This window comes from Falco punctatus (assembly GCF_963210335.1).
Source record: "Falco punctatus genome assembly, chromosome: 13".
In the NCBI taxonomy this organism is placed as follows: Eukaryota; Metazoa; Chordata; class Aves; order Falconiformes; family Falconidae; genus Falco; species Falco punctatus.
This window is the reverse complement of record NC_137593.1, coordinates 17762080-17783000: the sequence shown is the minus strand read 5'-3', so window position 1 is coordinate 17783000 and position 20921 is coordinate 17762080. Positions and strand designations below refer to the sequence as shown.

Below are 20921 nucleotides of genomic sequence, written 5' to 3'. Positions count from 1 at the left end.
CATTTCTTCTCTTCACATGAAGAAGAAAAGGAATGAAAATGTCAGATTTATTGCTACATTGTGATTTTTGTGACACTTTAATTTTTAAATCAAAGTTTTAATTAAAAATGTGTGTGCGTGGAGGAAGTAACCTCTGAATTTTTTTCTTTATTTTAGGATGCACAGACTTCTAGAACATTAACTCTTATATCAAAAGCCATCCAGACTTTGGGGAGTTGGGGAAGTTTGACCAAAAGCAAACTTGTAAGGCTACTAAAATTCTTACTCATTTCATAGATAACATTCTTTGAAAGTTTATTTATTTTAATATACCCTTTCTTGCAGTCAAGTTTCAAGGAGACGTTTATGTGTGAGTTTTTCAAAACATTTCAAGAAGAAAAATTTACTGAATCTGTTAAAAAGGTACGTTTCAACTAGATTATTTTTTCTTTTATGGTTGGTGTATTTGATCAGTCTTAATTATTAGAAGGTTGTGTTGTTGCTCAGTTTTCTACTAGAGAGAAAACCAAAAATGGTAGTCCAGTTGAGGTGTTTTTAAAAAAATATTCACAAAAAATCTAGACAAGTTATACATAGTGGACTAAGCTAATCTGTATTTTTTTAAAAATAACTTTTTTGAAACAGACTTCATTAAATCTGCAATTTCAGAACTAATTAAAGAAATCTTCTGTGGCTTATGGATATACCTTGCTACAGTGTTCCAGGTCCTTCCAATATATTTTAATTTAATCTGTTGCATAAAGTAATTGTTCTGTTCCAGGAAAAACTAGACATGTATATTTTCAAAATAGGTTTTGGTTGTTCCGTGTTTCTGAATGGTATATATGCCCTGTGTATTTTTCCCTAAGTTCCTAGATGATGTTTCATCTACTGAAAGCAAAGAGCCCAGTGGTCTGAGTGAGCCAGTACATCTGAAAGAAGGGTAAATACATCTTGAATCTGTGTTGTCCAAAACGGAACAGTCTTCACTGTTTTCTCATTAATGCTCAGTAAAATGTTAGTCATACTGTAGAAATTATGGTATCTGTAACTTGTGATAAAGCTTTGTTAGTTTGCGGAATTAGTTTAAACCAGCAGCTGTAAAGTTTTGTAATTCATTGAAGTACTTTGGAAAAGATAATTAAAAGCAGCTTAAAACTTATTAAAGCTTGCCTCCATTTCTGTTACAATTCAGTGTGTGCTCTGTGATGGTTTATTCAGAATTCTGAAAGTGTGTTTAAAAAAATAATGTATTCAATCTAGAATTCCCTTGCATGCTGTTGAAGCCCAGCCAGCTAAATCTTCTGCCTTTCAACTAGAAGCAAATTACCCTGGAATTGGAATACTTAACAGTAAATAATAAAATGCTTTTACAAAAATAGAGGTGAAAATCACTTTAAGAAATGAACTGTTGTTTGATGTTGATCAAGAGTATCTGATGAATTAATTCAAACAATATGTATGGGGGGAAAAATACTTGTGTTTATCTGAGCAGGTTCATAGCAAATAAAGATAATTCTGTGAAACAAGCATCCAATTTCAAACAAGGAGGAAATGTACCTCTTGTTAAAATACTGAACAGAACAGAAATGGAGGAGGCAACTGTAGTGGATCAACACTTAAAAGTGTACTGAATACAGTTTCTATCTACCCTTGTATTGAGTCATGTTCAACATGATTTCATTTATGTTCAGTTTATGATCCAGATGAGGCCAAGTACATTCACATATAGAAAGTAGCAGGGAGGAGAGAATCTTGTAGTTGGATGCACCTTACTCCCTTTAGGGAAATTTTGGAGTTGTAGGTCTGAGTACGTATGTACTCGCTCCAAATTTACTGCCACAAACAAGAGTCTAGATTGTATACTTTTCAAACTCCTTTCCTGTTTATGGAACGCTCTACATGATCAGCATATTGGGAGGAAATCCTGAGGATCTATTTTGAACAACTAGTAGATTATTTTTTTTGTAATCTACAACAAAGTAGGTTTTTATGTTGCTGCGTGATGAATAATGTGCTATCTCAATAAATGGGTTTGGAAGCTCTTCAGAAAACTAATGGTTGTACTGTTATTTGATTTTGTCTTTACAGAGAAATGTATAAAAGAGCTCAGGGAAGGACTCGGATTGGTAAAAAGAATTTCAAGAAGCGGTGGTTCTGTTTAACAAGTAGAGAATTCACCTACCACAAACAGCAAGGTAGAGTTTATTTATTTTACAGTTAATTTTCTCAGTATTTTCGAAGTATTTGCATCTGATTTGCACTTTTTAAAATGCATATATACTGAAGTATATATGTTTCAGTTACCTTTGCCCTGATTACAAAACACTTCTGATTCATGTATTTTCTCAATAAAAAAAATGCACATTTTGAGAACTTAACCTACAGTACCAGTGCAATGAGGTGATAAAACAATTTCTTAAAAATCAATTCACGCATCTGTTTACAATTTTTTTAGATAAAGAACCAATTTTCACTATTCCAATCAAAAACATCCTTGCAGTTGAGAAACTTGATGAGAGCTCCTTCAACAAGAAAAATGTGAGTCAAATGATAGTTTATATGTAATTCTTGATGTGTTATTTAAATAAAGCATTATAATTAGCTTATAGAGTTACTGTAACCCTATTACTAAACACTTCAGCAAAAAATCTTCTTTGGATCAGGAATAAAAAGCTGTATACAGTATTTTCAAGTAGTCTGAACATGGAACTTAACCTGGAGATTTTGATGCCTGCACCAACTTTTCTGACTGAGGATATGACTTCTGCCCCGACCCCATTTCCAAATTACTACTGTGACCTTATTACAAAGCACTTTTATGTAAGGTATTGGAAGGATGTATTACATTATACTCTACTAGGAATGTAATATTATCAAACTTAGATTTAATCCTCTTGATGAGAACTTCCTACAATACCTTAATCAGCTGAGACAGTTGTCTGCTTACAGCCTCATTCTGGACTGGTAGCACATCAGTGTTTCTGTTGTTTTTTAATGCAGAATTCTGAGGCAGTGATAAAAATACAGCTGTTACTTAGGCTGACGATGGCCAAAGGGAGTCTTCTGGGAATCTTCTGTTACTTTCAGGGTATGAAGGATAAAGTCTGAGGTCAACAGTTAAAAGATATGTGAATGAAGAGAACAGAAAATGCATCATGTTCTATTTCTTAAAGGATTCTATTTTGGATGAGGAAATGGTGTAGGTGGAACAAGGGAGTTGTTTTTGTTTTCTGGGATTTTTTTCCTCCTAAATAGGGCTGTCTAGTAAAATGAAAGAGGTGAATAGTCTTCAGAAGTCTTCTTTTCTCCTAATTTGCCTTTGTTGAATCGCCTGAACTTTGAAATCTATTTTGATATATTCAAAGTTGCTCAATAACTGGAATTTTTAACTAAACAGAATAATGTTGTGTTCCTTCTACAGATGTTTCAAGTACTACATGGAGAAAAACCGCTCTACATCCAAGCAAATAACTGTGTAGAAGCTAGTGAGTGGATAGAAGCTCTTTGCCGGGTAACAAGATGCAACCAGAAGAGGCTTAGTTTTTACCATCCTTCTGCTTTTCTGAATGGAAACTGGCTTTGCTGCAAGGCTACAACAGAGAACACTGTGGGCTGTGCTCGTTGCACCGCGTAAGTTGCTTCTCAAATGAAAATATATATGTTTTGTAGGACAAATAATGTATGATTCCCTATAGAACTTGAAAATCAAAGGCAAGGCTTTTCTTGTCTTTTAACATTAGCAAGTTAAGCTACTAAAACCAGGACTTATTAATAAGGCCCAAAGTACTGGATTTTACTAAATCTGTTTGTCAGGCAGAAGGTAACAGATTCAGCATGTAAACTGGAAATACTGAATGGCTGATTTCTTTCCAGGCAGAACAGTAGATTTAATAGCTTAAGTTTATTCATTTGCTGCGCTGAATGGAGACATATGACATGCCTAGGTCATCTATATGAAATAATTGAAATACCTTGCTGCAGAGGGCTCAGCCTGGAAGTTGGTCTCTTTCCTTAATTACACTGCTTTGTTTTATACAGTTGCTGTTTTTATTTTAGCCTCACATCTTTTAAAAGTGTACTAAGAAAATCAGCTAAATAATATTGGATGTAGATTATGACAAATCATTTGAGTTTTATACATATGTCAGGAAAATTCGTAACTTTTTGTAATGCATTAATGCCTTTCTTTAAGCTGCTGATTTCTGAAAACAAGTGCTCTGATTTTTTTAAAAATAAATTAAACCTGTTCTAGATAGGCTGTGTAAATTACAGCCTAAAGATCTCACTCCTCTAAAGTTCATTATAAGTCCTACAAGATAACTTTCTGAAAATACATATACTTCTTCCATGTTGCTCGGTTTATTCTTACGTTAGGTTTCTCAACAGTTCAAAAGATTCCCATCACTAAATAACTTTTGGTTTTGTTTTTCTGATTTTTTTTTTTAACTGTTCTGGTTTAGGAATATATCTTCTCCTTCTGTTCTGGTTACCTTTCAAATATAGTAGATTTTAAAATAAGTATTTAACTGTCATTTAATAAAAATTAACCTTACTTTGATATTTTTGAAATATTTCTTCTCTGGACATACTGAATAATAAATTCCATTGGGAAAAGTGCTATTTAGTATTGCTGTGCTCGCTGCCCTCAAAGCTGTATATACCTGTTTCTTTAGAACACTTGAAATGGGTGCTGTTTTGTGTAGCAATTGTGAAGCTGTCTGTGAATGATAGACATTAAAAAGCTGCTAAGTACACTGCAACAGAATCAGTTTTTACTTGTTTTCAAACCTTTCAGGAATGACTCACATTGACTACCATCTCTTTTTTCACCTTCTAGAGACGTTCCTGCTGATACTCAAATTGAGATTGATGGAGACAGAGAGACAGAAAGAATTTACTCACTTTTCACTATCAACATGTCTAAACTACAGAAGTTGGAAGGTACTCAATATAATTCTTCTGCATTATTATTTGATACTCTTCAGCTTTAATCCTTTAGGCCCATAACATCAGTTTGGTGTCTTAGCAAGTAATTTGAAAATAATAGAGAACAGAGACACAGAATATATTTTCGTCATTCTGGTGCTCTGGTATCAAACATTCTTCACTTATTTTTTTACAGCAGACATCAGGCATGCACATTTTTCTAAATGAATTTGCATATATGATTTATCTTTAGTCTACACAAAGACAGTAACTGTAGCCAGTTGCTCTTCTGTCGTTGTCCTTTCCCTGAGTATGGATGGAGTGGATTCTGTTGAATATGGTTGAGTTGCAAGAAAGCACTGATCTTCTGTTCATGTGAACTGGAGAGGGCTGGATGCTCAAGATGCTGAACACAGCCTCCAGAGAATAAGTCACAGAACTGTAAATACACGTAGCTGATACTGTCTCCTGCTTTTGTGTTAACCCATGTTATGATAACCTACAGTAACTTCACATTCCAGAATTTCAGAATCATCATTTACTTAAGAGTTAGATCTGTTTGTTAATTATTGACATTCTAATTGGGATAATTGTGATAATTTTTGTAGAGGCTTGCGGAAGTATAGCAGTGTATCAAGGTCCACGGAAAGAACCAGATGATTATTCTAACTTCACAATTGAAGATTCTGTAGCAACTTTTCATACACTGAAACAGATAATAGATATAGTAGAAAAGCTGAATGAATCGCATGAAAAGTACCGAAAGAAGAGATCTTCTAGTGCTAAGTATGGTAGTGAGTAAGTATCTTACGTACTTTTGTCATACATAAATGTGTATTTTTAAAAAATAAATCACAGAAAAAGGCCAGGCTTCTTGAGGTGAAGATCATTAAGCTAAAGGTGGATTTAGACAACACAAAGACATGGAGAAAACAATGTACATCGTTTGTAATAATGAAGCCTTTTACCAGTAGTTAGAAGATACAAGTTCCTCTGGTGTGGGATTCATCTGTGTTCCTGTTGAGATTCCCATAAGTGGGTGCAATGACTGTCGTTTCCTTGCAACTTAACTTCTAATGTGCACACAAAATTTATCCCTGCCTGTCTGCCTTCTAATTTTTTTCAAAATCTCAAATTTCAGTTGAGAAGTAATTCAAATATCATGCCGGATAAAACACCGCAGAAACATCTTTCATGCAGTGTATTTACTGTTTGTAATTCACTTGCATACTCAATGATAAATACTTTTCTGGTGAAGTTAAAGCCTGTTCCTTGGAGTACGTTATTGTTCCAGAGCAGATTCTTAGTTCTTTTCAATACTGGCTGATACCTATGGAACACCACTAGCAAGTTTTCTGATTTCTTAGCATAAATAAGGCTTGATAGATCAGAAAAAAAAAATTCTCAAACCCTGATTTGGTTTGCCTAGTTTAGTGTTTAACTCAAATTGGCAAATGGCAAGATTTATGCAGGAGAAATTAAATGGGTGATCTTCTAGTTAGCATTTGAAATATAGACAAATCTATTTGTTATGTGTAGTAAACATTTAGATTTTTTTGCTTAGTTAAACATCTTTCTTTAGGCCCATCCCAAAATGACCTGCACAATTTAGCCTAAATTTAATTTTTAATGCGAGTTACAGACTAGTGACACCTAGCTGAAGGGGGAAGTACTCTGAATATGTGTAATCTTCTATTTTGTATGTATCTTGCTATTTCCTTATGCAATTAAATGTTTGCATTGTTAAGTATGTTTCTTGACAGTAGTCCCAAAAAATTTGAAGTACAGTGTGTAAAATACACTATCTATACTGCAAGGTTACTAGCAGAATGGAAAACAAAAGAATTTTTAAAGTTTCGGGTCCTTATGCAAAAAATAGTTTTGCATAGTAAATTAAAATTGTGTGATGAGAACTAGAAAGCAAATGTGAACCTTAAATATTTACATACAATATTTTATTTTTTCCAGAGAAAATCCAATTGTTGGAAAAGTTTCCTAACCCAAACAAACTGGCACACTTGGATGAAAAAAGAAACTGGAAATGTTCTGGATGTTTTGGGTTTCTATGTTGTTTCTGGATGTTTATTGTTTTTTTAAAAATTAGTTATATGCATTTTTACAAAGTATTTAAGAATGAACATAAATGCTAGTTGTGTTGACAATCTATTTAATATTTAATAGAAAAATACAGACTTGGAAATCTGGTCTTAAGGTTTATTCTCGTTTTGCTAAAGAACTTGGAAGTACAAGGTTCTTGAAGTAGCAGGTGTGAATAAATCTAAATGTTGTTTTGCCATTGTTGTCTTATTGGAAAGAACTTTGTAAACAAATAAGCTTTTTAATGGAAGAAAATCCACACAGCATTTGTTGGTTGGATTACATCTCTCAGTACATACACTGCAAACTTGCATGAGTTTACTATGAGTGCCTGCCCTGCTGATACAGATCTTGAAATAGCAATCCCAAGATACTATGACATGGAAAAGATCTGAAGCTTCACACTCAATTAATTTGACTTTTTTTTTTTCCTTGTGTTAGGTGTTGTCAGGACTTGATTTATCTACAGCTGAAGTCTTATGAAATCGTGCAGTATGCTGCAATTAATTTGGACAGGAGATACCAGTGTTAGTTATGTTTTTAAGTACTAAAGAAGAGATCAGGGAACTTATGTTGTACCTCTTGTTTACATTTGGGGTGAGTAATATATGGAGTGACATTAGACCACTATCTATTTTCTTTAGGATTTCTTAAGGTACATATTTTTTCTTAATCTAAAAAGAAATGCAGGGTAGCAACATTCTTTTTAAATAAGTTTGCCTACAGATAGAAAAATTTAAATGTGAACAGATTGTGGTTAAGTACTGATTAATATACATCATCCCATGTATGATTTTTTCTTTTTTTATAAAAAAAAAGAAACCTAGGTCCAGCTCACCTTTTGACTACAAATCTAATAAATAATCTCTATTATAATCACTCAAAGCACTTTAGATATCTGGACTATCCCAGATTATTTTTAGATACTTTGTAGTATCTGCTTGTTATGATCAGTTGAATGATCAACATTGTTTTGTCTTTAAGCAATGCTTCAGTGAATATTTTTATATGTTTAGTTATATGGATTCGTATTTGCCACTTAACACAATTTTAAACTGGCATTCTTGACTTCAGTAAGATTAATTTTTGCTCACTTCATCTGAGAAGTTAAGTTGATGCTGAAAGAACATAATGTATATAACCAGGAAGAAGCAAAGGTATTACTGTGGCAACTTTGCTTCATCAGTATTAAATACGATGGTACTCCTTGGAATACTATTTTTAATAATAACTTTATGTGGTACTTTTATTTTTGAAGCATTTGCTGTGGGGTCTTCGTTGTTTTGTTGGATGCTTTTTGTGGGTGCGGTTTTTTTTTGGTTCTGGTGGGTTTTGTTTGTTTTGGTTTTTTACAATCATGATTTGGCCAAACTAATTAGGAATGTAACTTACAAATAGAATAGAAATCCACAATGCTTGAAGCTGTAAGCTGTTTAAATTACTATATACTTACTATACTGTTGTAGGGAGGCTTTTTGTAACAGAAGGAAGTTGGCAAGACAGGACTGAAATCTCTATCGGAGTGAATGTAACGTGTTAGAATAATTATTTGGTTTTAATAGCAGACAAACAATTTCAGAATATTTGGGATTCCATACTAGTATCTGCAACGTCACAATCATTGAATCACCTCAACCATTTTTGCCTTTTCCTTTTTTACACATTTGATGTATTCTGAGGGACTTCTTTTTGCCAACAGTTGAAGTTGGGGGTGGGGGAGGGACTATGGTAATGCCAAAAAATATGTTTTGCCAAGGTAAACTGGGTCTGATCAATAGCCATTAATAAAAAGCTGCCATTAAACCAAGTTGAATGTGGTTGAGTGTCAAAGTTAGGTTTTGCTGTATATGGATTAACCTTGTGGCGAAGTGTCTGTTCCTTGGAGCCATTTTTCTGTTGTTTTCAAAGTCAAATTTATAAAAAATAAATTGTATACTCTTGCAACATTTTTTTAAAAATATGCACTTTTTTGCTTTGGTACTGGAATATCTAGGAAAAAAACAAAGGCCATTGAATATCTGTGACCATTGAGATTTGATTTTTCATTTTATAATGTTTTAAAATGCAGTAGATGTTCTAGAATTTAATTAGGTACAAGTAGGATAATTAATAAATAAAAGTTGCCTTCATTTTGATTAGTCTAGAAAGATGATGTTATTCAGTAATTAGTTCTGTTAGGATTGTAAATTATCATTAGTTTTGATTTGTATTATGATGATGTATTGTTGAATGTATTTTTATTTAAATTTTATTTTCTTATCAAGACATTAAAATGTTTTGTAACATTGCTTGAGAATAACTCACAAATAAATTACAACAAACTTGAGATTCACTGTGTTGTGAGGCCTGGCTTTTTTTAAATGGTAGCATTTCTCTGAAGACTGAATGTAGGTGTTGATGTACAGGAGCTGGGTATAAAGAGATAAATCTAGTTGACAGGAGAAAACCCCAAAATTAAGTTAAGTTGAGTGATCTCGTGTGGCCACCTACAGCATTGTTGCATTCTAAGATTGGTGTTTGGAGAGAGAAGTGATAGTTAATCATCTAGCAAAACAGTGTGCATAGAAGCTTTAGTAATTTGACTTTCTTTTAAAATGTTTGCAACAACTAGTCTGATGTATTGAAGTATATCTAATACTATGTTAGTGTTGTGTGACTAATCTTTTTCTTGCTTACTGATTTGTCTTTCATTACCTATCCTGTGTACCAGTATCAGCTATGTGATTTGTCAGATCTATTTAAAATATATTACCTAAAAAAAAAAAAAAAAAAAGTCTTTTCTCAATCTTGCTTTTTATGTAATCTGGTCACTTTTTTTGCTACTTGCTCTCCTTGATTTAGTGGGAGAGTTTATGGGCCAGTGCTTATGGGCCTTTTTTGTAAGATGCTTTTTTACAAATGTGTTTTTAATCTCTTGAGATTTTTGTTTCCTTGTACAGAGAGCTGTCCTGTTGTCCTTAATTGCTGGTATGGAAGCTCCTGTTAGGAGTTCCAGTGCAGCCTTACAGCCATTATGGAATTAATTCTGATTAATTCAGAGGTAAGCTGTATTAAGGCCCAGTCTGAATGGTCACTACATACATTTGCAGAAAGCAGAGGAAGTTCAAGGTGAAATGCGAAGTATAGGAGGAATTTTTTCTGTGGACGTTAAATATTTTCTTTAACGATTCTGTGATGATTATAGCGGAGTGATTCTTTTCACTACTAATATGCTACTTTCTCTAACTGTTCCATTAAGATGAGTTTTCTCTAAACCATGAAAAGGGCATTCCCATTTAAGATCTGTATCTTCTGTGCTGATGACACTTTCAAGTTCTGGACTAGGCTAGCAATCATAGGTGCATAAGGCCTCGGTAGCAAGAAGATTCTTCCTAGGACTCTGGATTCCTTGAAAATCGGTGAGATGTAGAGAAACTGCTGGTTTCTCACACAGTTCCCTACATCATTGTCCCCCATCATACAGGCAGGTAACTGGCAAGCAAATACATACTTATAGCATGTATATATAGGTGAGCATATATACTTATTTTCATATTGTCTTAACTATAGACTATATATACAATAAACATAATCAATAATATATGGAAAACTAAGTGTTTACAAGGCATTATCTTTAATTTCTGTTCATTTGTATGTATTTCAAAGTACAAAGTTTGCCACATTTACTCAGATGTGGCAAGGGCAGTTTCAGTATTGTTTTTAAAAGAGCGTGCACGTGGAATAAAAATGAGGCCAATAAGCAACAGCTCACACTAACAAATAAGAGCAACATTCAGCAGAATAGACAAATACATGCAATTTACTTTTGGTTCTTACAAGTAGTTACAGAAGCATGTGTAACCAAGGTTTGTATGATTTATGCAGTTTAAATAAACTAGAAATCCTTTTAACAACGGTAAGGATACTATATCAGTGTTACAGTGTTCAGTTGTGACGAGACTGCTGCTGTGGAATACTTTGCTGAATCTCAGGAACAAGATAGGCAGCTGTTTGGAAAAGAAAAAAATGCAGAGTTTGAGAGTAGAGCTATACAGATCAGGAATATGACTGTAATTTAGCTAAATTACTTAAAACATTGAAGTTTTAAAAGTCACTAAATCAGGGACAAAAATTTGATAATCAGTTGCTCTACAATCAGAATAAGGTTTTAAAAAAAACTGGCTGCAGTGTTCGGGAAATGCATACGCTTTGTAAGATTTTTTTTTTTTAAATAAAGTGATTAGACAACCTTTAGAAGCTGAGTTGCTTCTAAAATATTCTTTACATTAATAAATGTTTATGGAAAATAACAAAACTGATGCATATATAAATCTTATTTAATACAATGTTCCATAAAGTTGTATGACCAAGCCTTTTTAACTGAGGTCATAATTTTTTTGGTATAACTGCTTTTGCCAATGCTGTGGCAGTTTTATATAAAGTCTAGTTAACAGTTTAACAAAAAAATGATGTAATATTCTCATTTTAGAAACATCTGTTGTGTGATTTATTTTTTTTTTTTTAAATCCAATCAGACAACTTAGTTTGCTTTAAGGGGTTGTGATGTTGTTCCCCATTTTTATCCTGTATTTTTGGTCATTCTTCCTACACAGGGAAAAAAGCTGAAAGAATCATAGAACAGCTAAAGTAAACCTACTGTATGGCTTGAATTCAAGACTTACAGATAAAAATCTCTTACCTGGTGCCTCTGAAATAGTGATTCCAGAAGATTTCGGCTCTGGTTTCTCAGAAAATGCAAGATAGCCCAGGCTGTACTCCAGGTTGGTGTTTCAGTGACAAACTCCACTGTGTCAGGGAGCAGAAAGAGAAGATGATGTCTTGAGGGATGCGTGTGTGTGTGTATGTATGTGTGTATATATATATATGTAAAACAACAGAAGGCTTCAAAGCCAGCCAGGCTTGTGTTCACACAGTGTTTTCCTCCTCAATCAGCATGCAGGAACTGTGCCTCCTGAAGGGTTACTTTGGTAGCCGGCTAAGAAGCTTAGGGGTGGGAGCTCCACAGGGTTTAACACCGCCTGCTCAGCCTAGTCTGCTCAGCCTTTGCTTTTCCTGGATATCATGACATTGTTACTAGGTGATATAGAAACAAGCCTTCATCAGATGGCAAAAAGGAGGTGACAGAGATAGAAGTAGTAAGAGGGAAACTCCCCCCCCCCCAAAAAAAAAAAAAAAAGTTATCTACAGTAATGCTTAGACCTGAAATTTATCTTGCATCTTTCATCCATAGACCTTTAAAGTACTTAATGAAAAAAGGGCAAGTATATACAATTCATACTTTTTTTTTTCTATGCTGGGGGATGTCAAGGTGCTATGTATTGTATAGCAATGCAAATTTTAAGAAGTCCAAGAGAAAGGAGCACTCCCCCTGTAGTTTCTGTAACTAAAAAGTATTTAAGTGGTGCCAGATGCAGGCAAAATGCACTGTCTAATATTTGGTCATTTTAATCATGTAGAATCATGCTCCAGAGGGTGACAGTGTGAGCTGAGAGGATCGTGCAAGCCTTTTCTCAATCTGATAATGATGCAGTATAGCTTATAATTTACCTCACAAATTGTATTTAGTCCTGTACCTTTCCATCTCTCACCTTTTCTCCTAATCTTGCTAATTTACCCTAGTATAAATTAGACCAAACGTGTTACAGATTACCTGATTGATTTTACAAGTATCTTAAAATTGAAACAACAGAAATAATCCTAGTCCTAGATGTGAGATATTAAATAAAGTATCAAGCTGTACAAACGAAAAAAATCAAGGATGAGTTCCAGTACTGCTGGAAGAGTTCCATAAAAGATCTAATTTTTTTAAACACAAAACATACAATGATTTCTGTAACAGCCAAAATAATTCTAGCTTCTTTCTGAGCAGTTGATTCAGATTCCTGTCAAGAATATTCCCCTGTCAGACCATTCTGTTATGGTACGACATTCATGTGGCTTTGGTTTTTGGCTTTTTTAATTATTTGTGTATGTATTCAAATTATATATGTGTATATTCTGGTACTGCCTTAGCCAAAATCTAAAAGTAGGAAGGTGGGTCAAAGTCAAAAAATGTGTTGAGTGATATGGTACACAGGATATAATGTCTGCAAGTGTGAATGATGAGAGGATAAATTTCACACATGCAATACCTTCCAGTGATTTAGACATGTGATAAAGCGAGTTTCCATAAGGCAAGTTTCTGTGTGGCATCTTTTGCTGGTGTTCTTGGGGGAGGGTGTGTGGGGGCATTTGGGGTTTTTGTGGGGATTGTTGTGGGGGTCTTTTTTGGATTGGAGGGAAGAATTTGCTAACAGTGGCTTATGGGGTCTATCATGATACTAGGCAGAATCTAGGTATTTATTGGTGGGATGTCAAAAATATTAAGACAAACTGCACTACCTCATGGATCTCTAGGAAGTGTCAATATTTCAAAAGGGGGGGGTATGCTGCCTCATAACAACAAAACAATGTAACTTGGGTTTCGGTTTTCAGTTCAGAATGCAGTTTCATTCTTAGACAGCTAATCTCAGTTAAAATACACGTAATTTTGTCTTCACAGTTAATTTTTAAAAAATTAATAAATGGAATATGAGACAAGCTTCTGACTTGAAAATCCATGCTGTCCAGGGACAATGGTAATAGCTGAGATTTACTCCAGGGTAGAACAACTGGCAAGCAAGAACCTGGTATAGAATTTGATAAAGTAGTCTGGGGGTTTTGTGTCACTGGCTTTAAATCTGTGCTTCAGAAGGAATGGTGTGTAAGCTGGGGTGTTGTATGAGGAATGAAGAAGTCCCAAGGGTTTAGACTGTAGCATCTCAGCAGAGTCAGGACCTACTTAGTCTCTTGTGAGACAGGGCTTGCCCATTAAAGCAGAGAGGTTTCCATGCAAAAGTGATCAATAGTGGGGTTTTTTTCTAAAGCCTCTTTAAGGATTTCCCTTCTATATATTAGGTGTCATGAGGTCCATTTGTTTCGCTTAATGCACGATGCATTTAAGAATCTGAATTACTGTTACTTTTCTGACTTTGAACTCACTTCTGGAGTTTCAAGTTCATGCCAAATCACATATCGATGTGGCAACATAGGGAAAATGGTAGGGATGTACATTTAGTTAAACTGCATTTGCTACTCTGGGTAGCAATGTATTTATGTGATTTCCCCACCTCCCCTTCCAGTCTCCCTTCCAGTGGCATCCTCTCAGTGTAAAAGTGGTATGCAATTTATTCCACAAATGCAATTGTTTCCCAAATTCATATTTTGGTTTCTCTTTTGGTTTCTGGATGCCTGCTTCATGCTTTTCTTTCACAGAAACTGTATATAGTAACACTGAAGTCTATTTTCTGTTTTGGCAATTGCATCAGGCAGCTTCAGTAAAACCTTAAGAACTACTAGAGTAGTTTTGTCACAGGGGGTAGCTAGTGTGCTGATACAGTGCTAATTTCCTGGGCTGTCTTCCTTTATTGCAGCTCCACTGTCTGCCCTTGCCAAGGTCTCTGCTATAACCACGATGGTATTAGTAGCCCTGGCCATTAATATCCCTGTTTCGCATATTCATATTGGTAAAACGGCAGAGAGGTATATGTAGAGTTTAAGGTATAGTTTTGGCACAGAACTATACTTTAATTCTTTTCTTTGGCAGATGAATTGACACAGTACTTAAGACTCAAGTCTATTGACAGAACAAACAGTTAAGTGTGGTAATACAATCCTGCACGTGCATTAGCTGGCCAAGATACACATGTACTTACATAACTGTTCTTTGCATTATCATAAAATTGACATTTCCATAACAGTTCTGTTATTAGTAAAAATAATATTCTGTTCTGTTTCAGAGTAAGCAAGCTGTGGAAAAAACAACAAAAATCTCTTAAATTGTAAGAGGAAGGAAGAAAGGAAAAAAAGAACAAAAGTCAGGTCATTTCCAGATACCTCCATTTTCAAAAGATTTGTGGAAATCTATGAAAGGCATTGCACATGCTTCCAAACCACTGTCTGTGCAATATTCAGAGTCTGAAAAGGTACATAGAGAATGAAGATGTTTTTATAAGGTGAAGATAAATCTGTGTATTTATTTGAAATGGGATTAGGAATGTGAAAAGAAAACTCTGATGGCAATGGTGTAAGTCGGGTGTCAAATACTTGGAGCTTTGAATGCATATTATTTGACATGAAGGCAATCAGAATCCAGAGTCAATCCTTGATGAATTACACTACATCCTTACTATGAAACTATTGCAGAAATTTAATTTATTATACATTGTGTAATATAAAAAAATATTCCAAATTTGGATACCTACTATTATATACATCCCTATTTGCAGTTGCCAAACAAGTTTGGTTTTTTCCCATTCTATAGCACGCAGTTGGCTGAGCAGCTATAATCCTAGCTGAGCAATCACTTGATGGGCTGAAAGGAGCTTGGTTCAAGTTCCTATATTTAGATACTCAAATTGGAACATTTTCAGTAAAGTCTGAATGAGATAAGCAAATGCAGTCTTCCCCTGCCCATTCAGAAATAATTAGGTTTTTATTTACAGTTAAAAAGTGTCAAAGTACATAGGGAAAGCTCACTGAAAGAGCTGTAATACTTTATGCCACTCTCTCACGTGTGACCTCCTTAATGTCATTGTGTGGCTGTAGGGGACACATGTTCTAGAGTGCCAGGACAATACTTCTCGAAAACAGCTTGAAATTTTTTATACAGCTCTTTAGGTGATAAAATAATCATTCGTTTGGAAACTGTGATTTGATTTTCTATAAAGCAATATGGACAGAGTTAAAGGTACCTGTATCATCTTTGCTCTACAACTTACACTGCTAATGTAAGTTCTGGCATTGCACTGTAAAAATGCAGGTTTTATTTTTAGGAGTAGAAAGACAAAGCAAGCCAAGGGTATACCAAATCAAAAGTTACCTTCTTTCTATTTTGAAAAACCTAGTTTTCAAAACGCCTCTTTCATCCCAATACTGAAAACAGTGTTTGACATAAGCATTCTCTCTTCTGTCAAAGAATACCCCAGTGTTTTGGAATAAATTCAGAACTGCATCTCATTTAAACTGACATGCTTTGCAAAGGAGCTGGTTATGCCTGATGGCCTCTTTCATGAGGAGAGGAGGAGAGGAGGCTAAAAGAAGGGATTGTAATTTTTTTAATGACCATGTTTGATATTTTACTGACTTATTTCAATCCACAGGCATCCAGAGCAGTTCCTGTATATTTGAGCCCCTTGTTTTGCTGCCCACCTCCCAGCTGTGCAGGAAAAACTGCTTTACAGCATCATGAAGCAATTAAGTTCAAGGAACAGTTACAGGTTAAAATTATCATTGCTAAATTATTGAAATGTGTGTTTTATAATTTGCATTTGCAAAGTGTACAGCAAATGTGTGACATCACCCAAACTTTTGACAAAGTTTTGACAAAACAAAGTTTTGACGTCACCCAAACTTAATTATAGTAATAGTTTGCTCTTATGAGCTCTTAGAACTGAAAAGGAGAATTGCATCGTTTCCATCTAATCCCTGCTAAGAAAAATTGGAGGTAACAAGGCAAATTGTGTAAATGTTTTTTTTAGTTACTACAACAGGCTTTTTTTAATCTCTGGAGGCAGAAATTAAATGTGCTTGAATTTCAGAATTTTTTTACTTCAGGAACAGATATATTCAAAATGTAAACATCCATGCAAAAGGTATAAGAATACAGAATAAGAATCAAAGGAAAATTATGCATACATTTTCTTTTCAAGTTTTATGAAAACAGTTTTAATTTTAAACTGTTGTGGATTATACCTAGTCCCAGTAATTTAGATTCAGATGTGCCATGACGGCTTAAAAAAAAAAGAGAGAGAAAAAAGACTATGATGAGTTACGAATAACTGAATTTTCAAGGTTAATGACAAATTTATGACTAGAAAGTAGTTACTTCAACTTTGTATCACTGATCTTTTCAAATTTTCTCTGACAGCCGTTGAGAACCTGTTGAGAGGGGCCCATTGGTAAGATACATACTTAGGTAAAACAAGCAATTTTGCATCTAAATCTTTTAATTTCAGTTTTGTTTTATTGTAATGTGTCTGATTGGGAGACAGAGTAATCAGGGGGTTTTAGTGTGTATGCTGTAGTCCATGTTACCATCACACGCTGCTATATTACCATAATGATTGCAGTAGCTTGAGTATCAGACCAGCTACATATGGTGGGTTTTCTGAGTTGATACATCTCTTGCTTCTGGCTAAACCAGAGATTCAGCAATGTGAAAATAGCAGTTGTTCTTTCCATGGTGGGCTTGTGCCAGTTTCGGAATTGGACAGTGTGGATTGAGAGAAGTGTGTATCAGCTTGAGGTAAGCGCAGAAGGTTTTATTCACATGTTGTTTAATAGTGTTACCAAGTAAGTGATAGGTCCTTCTGAACAGATAGTTGATTAATGTAGAAACAGAAGATCTTTAGTATTGATATGATTGAACTATTTTTACTTCAGTATCAAAGGCCAAATTTTTGTGGCCAAGGTGCACAGCATGTAAGCCATTGCCACAATGTGTGATTTACTCTGTCAGCAGTCGTGGGAAATGTGGAGGATTTAGTCATCCTCTCCCCTTAGTGAGGGCAGTCTAGTCCATTCAGGTGAAGCTGTGATTCGCAGCTGGAGAAATTTGCACTGAACTGCTCGTTAATACTCTGTATTTAGAGAACATCCTTCATGAGTTTAACCACAGATGGCAACGCAGTACCGTGCAGCTGCTTACTCCCCCTGCCCAGGTGGGATGGGGAGGAGAATCAGGAAAAGATAAAACTCATGGGTTGAGCTAAAAATAATGTAATAATTGAAATAAAGTAAAATAGAATAAAAATAACAATTCTAAGGAAAAGGGAAGAGAAAGGGTATTAAAACTCGGGGGGGGGGGGGGGGGGGGCACACGCAGGGGGGGATGGGACCTAACAAAAAGCAAGTGATGCACAGTACAATTGCTCGCCATCTGCTGACCAGTACCCAGCCAGTCCCTGAGCAGCAATCAGTGGCCCCCAGCCAACTCCCCCCTTTTTATGTACAGAGCCTGACATGCTATGGTACAGAATATCCCTTTGGCTAGTTTGGGTCAGCTGTCCTGGCTGTGCTCCCTCCCAGATTCTTGTGTGCCTCCTCACTGGTAGAGCATGGGAAATTGAAAAGTCCTTGATTTAGAGTAAGCATTACTTAGCAACAACTAAAACATCAGTGTGTTATCAACATTGTTCTCATACTAAATAATCCAAAACACAGCACTGTACCAGCTACTAAGAAAATTAACTCTATCCCAGCTGAAAGTAGGACAATAAGGAATGTCAATTTGGCACCAACTAGGTGTCCTGTTTAAACATAAAAAATGCTTTAAAAATGCATAAAAGCACTCTAATCTTGCACAAAATCTTCCCTGGTTTTAAAAAAGTGCGATTACATATGAAAAGTTTTTATTTGTCTTCACACTTTGTATTATTCCAAATCACTTTCAAAGCTGGATGGTGGCACTGTGTACTCGTTTGCTATGCTAACAATAATTCGTTCAGAGATGATACACAGTCCACAGGATGAACTTGGAGCTGCTTTCCTTCTCAGCAACTTGAATTCTGATGCCTGCTATACTAGGCAAGCAGAAAATAAGTTTGTTTGGAGCATCAAACCAGCGTGAGTTTTAAAGTTGTTTATAATTTAACATTGTTTAACTGAAGGTAAGGAACTTTAGAGTGCTACAAATAAAGATTCTCTAGTTCCCCGATATGAAAATCTTGGATTGATTAGGGATCGCAACATTCAAGTTATCCAAAAATGCTTTTTCCCCAATTAATTTTAAAATTCACATTATTTTTGTGCATATTCCTTTCTTGTTGTTAGCATCTGAGAGCTGAATTACACAGAGATAAATTATAGTTCTTTCTTTCATAAGAAAAACTACATTTCTGGATGGAATGGTATTTTGAATGGCAAAAGGGGATTAAGAAATGAAATTTCTGTCTCTGCCTGTCATTTCCTTTAAAATACCTCTTTTTTTTTTTTTTTTTTTACTCTGTACTCTTATTTATGATATTCTTACACATCACTGTTCCTGTGCCTTTATAATCATATGTAACCCAGCTGTGACAACCAGCAGCAATTGTTACTGCAGGAAAGTTGGCAAAACAAAGAAGTTAATATTTTGAGACCTCAACTCAGCAGCATTTCTGCTGAGCACAGATACTATCTTTTTAAAATGGTAGTGGGAGAAACAATTTTTCAAGTTAGTAAGCAGTGACTCAGTCTAGTTTTTAAAGCTTAGCATCACAGTCTGACGTAGATCCAGAACTGGACCGGTACTAGTATAGAACAGTGAAAATAAGTACTCTGGTTCTAATAGTGGGTTAATGAATAGAGAATCCACTGATTTTTCTACAGTACAGGTGGGAGCTGGCTCACACTTCAGATCTTGCCTCAACCAGCAATATAAACGTGATTGGCGTCATCTGGCTTTGCAAGCTAATGCTCTAAGTTCAGCCCAACCACCAAAACCCAATCTGGACATACTGAGACTTTTGCAGTGTGGTCAGAGACTTGATAAATTGCAAAGAACTAATCAGAAACTAAAAGGGTGTGTGTATGCATGCACAAGGGTCAGATTCAGGGCTAGAGGAGACTTTTGCCTTCAGCTTTTTGCTTTGTGGATAAGCTAAGGTGAGCCGGTATGGTCCCTGCATGTCTGTAACGTCTTTTCGTTGATCCTTCCTGTTCAAGGTATTTGATGGGATATGTTCATGTTTTGGGGGTATACCTCTGTAGAAATGTCCTAGGCTATGTACAAAAAAAAGTGATGTGTATGTATCTAAAGCTGCCAGGAAAATGGTTTGTTGGGCCCGATCGGGTGCTCTGAATGTAGTTGATCAATTAGGCAGTGTGATAGGAGAGCTTTTGTGTAGCTGAAATACTGGTAAGTCATGAGAAAAGGAAAAGAAAGGTGGACTCTTTCTAACTTGCGTTCTTACTACTTCAGTTAATTTGTTTGTCCTAACTTTAAATAGAACATTGTCTCTTTGAAGTTTAATTTGTATGTGAACATCAACATAATTTAAAGTTTTATTATACATTTATAAATAAAATATATTTCTAAATAAAAATATCTAAAAAATAAAATTAAAAATAATTTACCTTAAATTAGGCTTAAAGAGACAGGGCACTGTCTTGGAAAAGTCAATTTTGCATACTTTTTGCGGGGTAAAGATAAGAAAAGAAACACAAGTTTCTATTATTTTTTAATATAATGATGTACATTAATTAGCTTTGTTCTTATCCACATATCGAAGCTCCATTTTTTAAGATGTATGTAGTTGTATAGGTAAATATGTTAATACAGCCACTTCACAAATTGCCGTTTAGCAAATTTTTAGTTCCCTAGTGCTTCACAACTCTCACCTATTTTCTGATTTTTTTTTTTGTCTCCTTGCAAATTCAAGCTGATAAATTGCCAAATAAATGGAGACTATCCCACTCAGACAAAGCTGCCCTATTTAACTGACCATTTCCATGAAGGATGACTGCTCTCTTAACAGGACTTGGCTTTCAGATACTGGAGACTGAGAACTTTGACTGCAAGGTATTTGTGGTATTTTCAGAAGGAGGAATTCAAGAGGCATTTTCCTGGTGTGTACACAGTGAAATACAGGAACAATGAAAAACAAAAATAACAGGGATTGAACGCTGAGGAATGTCCCAAGTTCATGTCGGTGGATAACGCTGCTGCTGGCGGCGCGGGGGGCGGCCGGGGGAGCGGCCCAGCGGGTAGCGCAGCCGCGGGGCCCGGCCCGGCTGCCGCCGCCGGGTGACTCGGGGCCCCCGGCAGAGCTGCTGGTGTGCCGCCGTGCGCGGGGCCGCTGCTCCCCCGGTGGCAGCAGGGGGCAGGGGCTGGCTGCCGCCCTCTGCGGCCCCTTCCC

At 35.5% G+C, this 20921-nt stretch overlaps 1 protein-coding gene and 1 long non-coding RNA gene across 3 annotated transcripts in view; one reads left to right on the top strand and one right to left on the bottom strand.

The window, feature by feature from the left end:
- Positions 1 to 9331, top strand: part of RASA2 (RAS p21 protein activator 2) — a 51496-nt gene extending 42165 nt beyond the window's left edge. For both annotated transcript variants that reach the window (XM_080409626.1, XM_080409627.1), the window contains exons 16-24: positions 157 to 243; positions 325 to 402; positions 849 to 922; positions 2071 to 2177; positions 2438 to 2520; positions 3404 to 3612; positions 4820 to 4923; positions 5517 to 5706; positions 6877 to 9331. In XM_080409626.1, the coding sequence (XP_080265752.1) occupies positions 157 to 243; positions 325 to 402; positions 849 to 922; positions 2071 to 2177; positions 2438 to 2520; positions 3404 to 3612; positions 4820 to 4923; positions 5517 to 5706; positions 6877 to 6907 (963 nt within the window). In that variant the 3' untranslated portion in view covers positions 6908 to 9331. The remainder of the gene's footprint in view (positions 1 to 156; positions 244 to 324; positions 403 to 848; positions 923 to 2070; positions 2178 to 2437; positions 2521 to 3403; positions 3613 to 4819; positions 4924 to 5516; positions 5707 to 6876) is intronic.
- On the bottom strand, positions 8676 to 20799 carry LOC308072568. The gene is made up of 2 exons (XR_013931708.1): positions 11684 to 20799; positions 8676 to 10991 (listed from the first exon to the last, which is right to left on the bottom strand). It is a non-coding gene; the product is annotated as an uncharacterized lncRNA (long non-coding RNA).
- Positions 20800 to 20921: the final 122 nt, after the last annotated feature.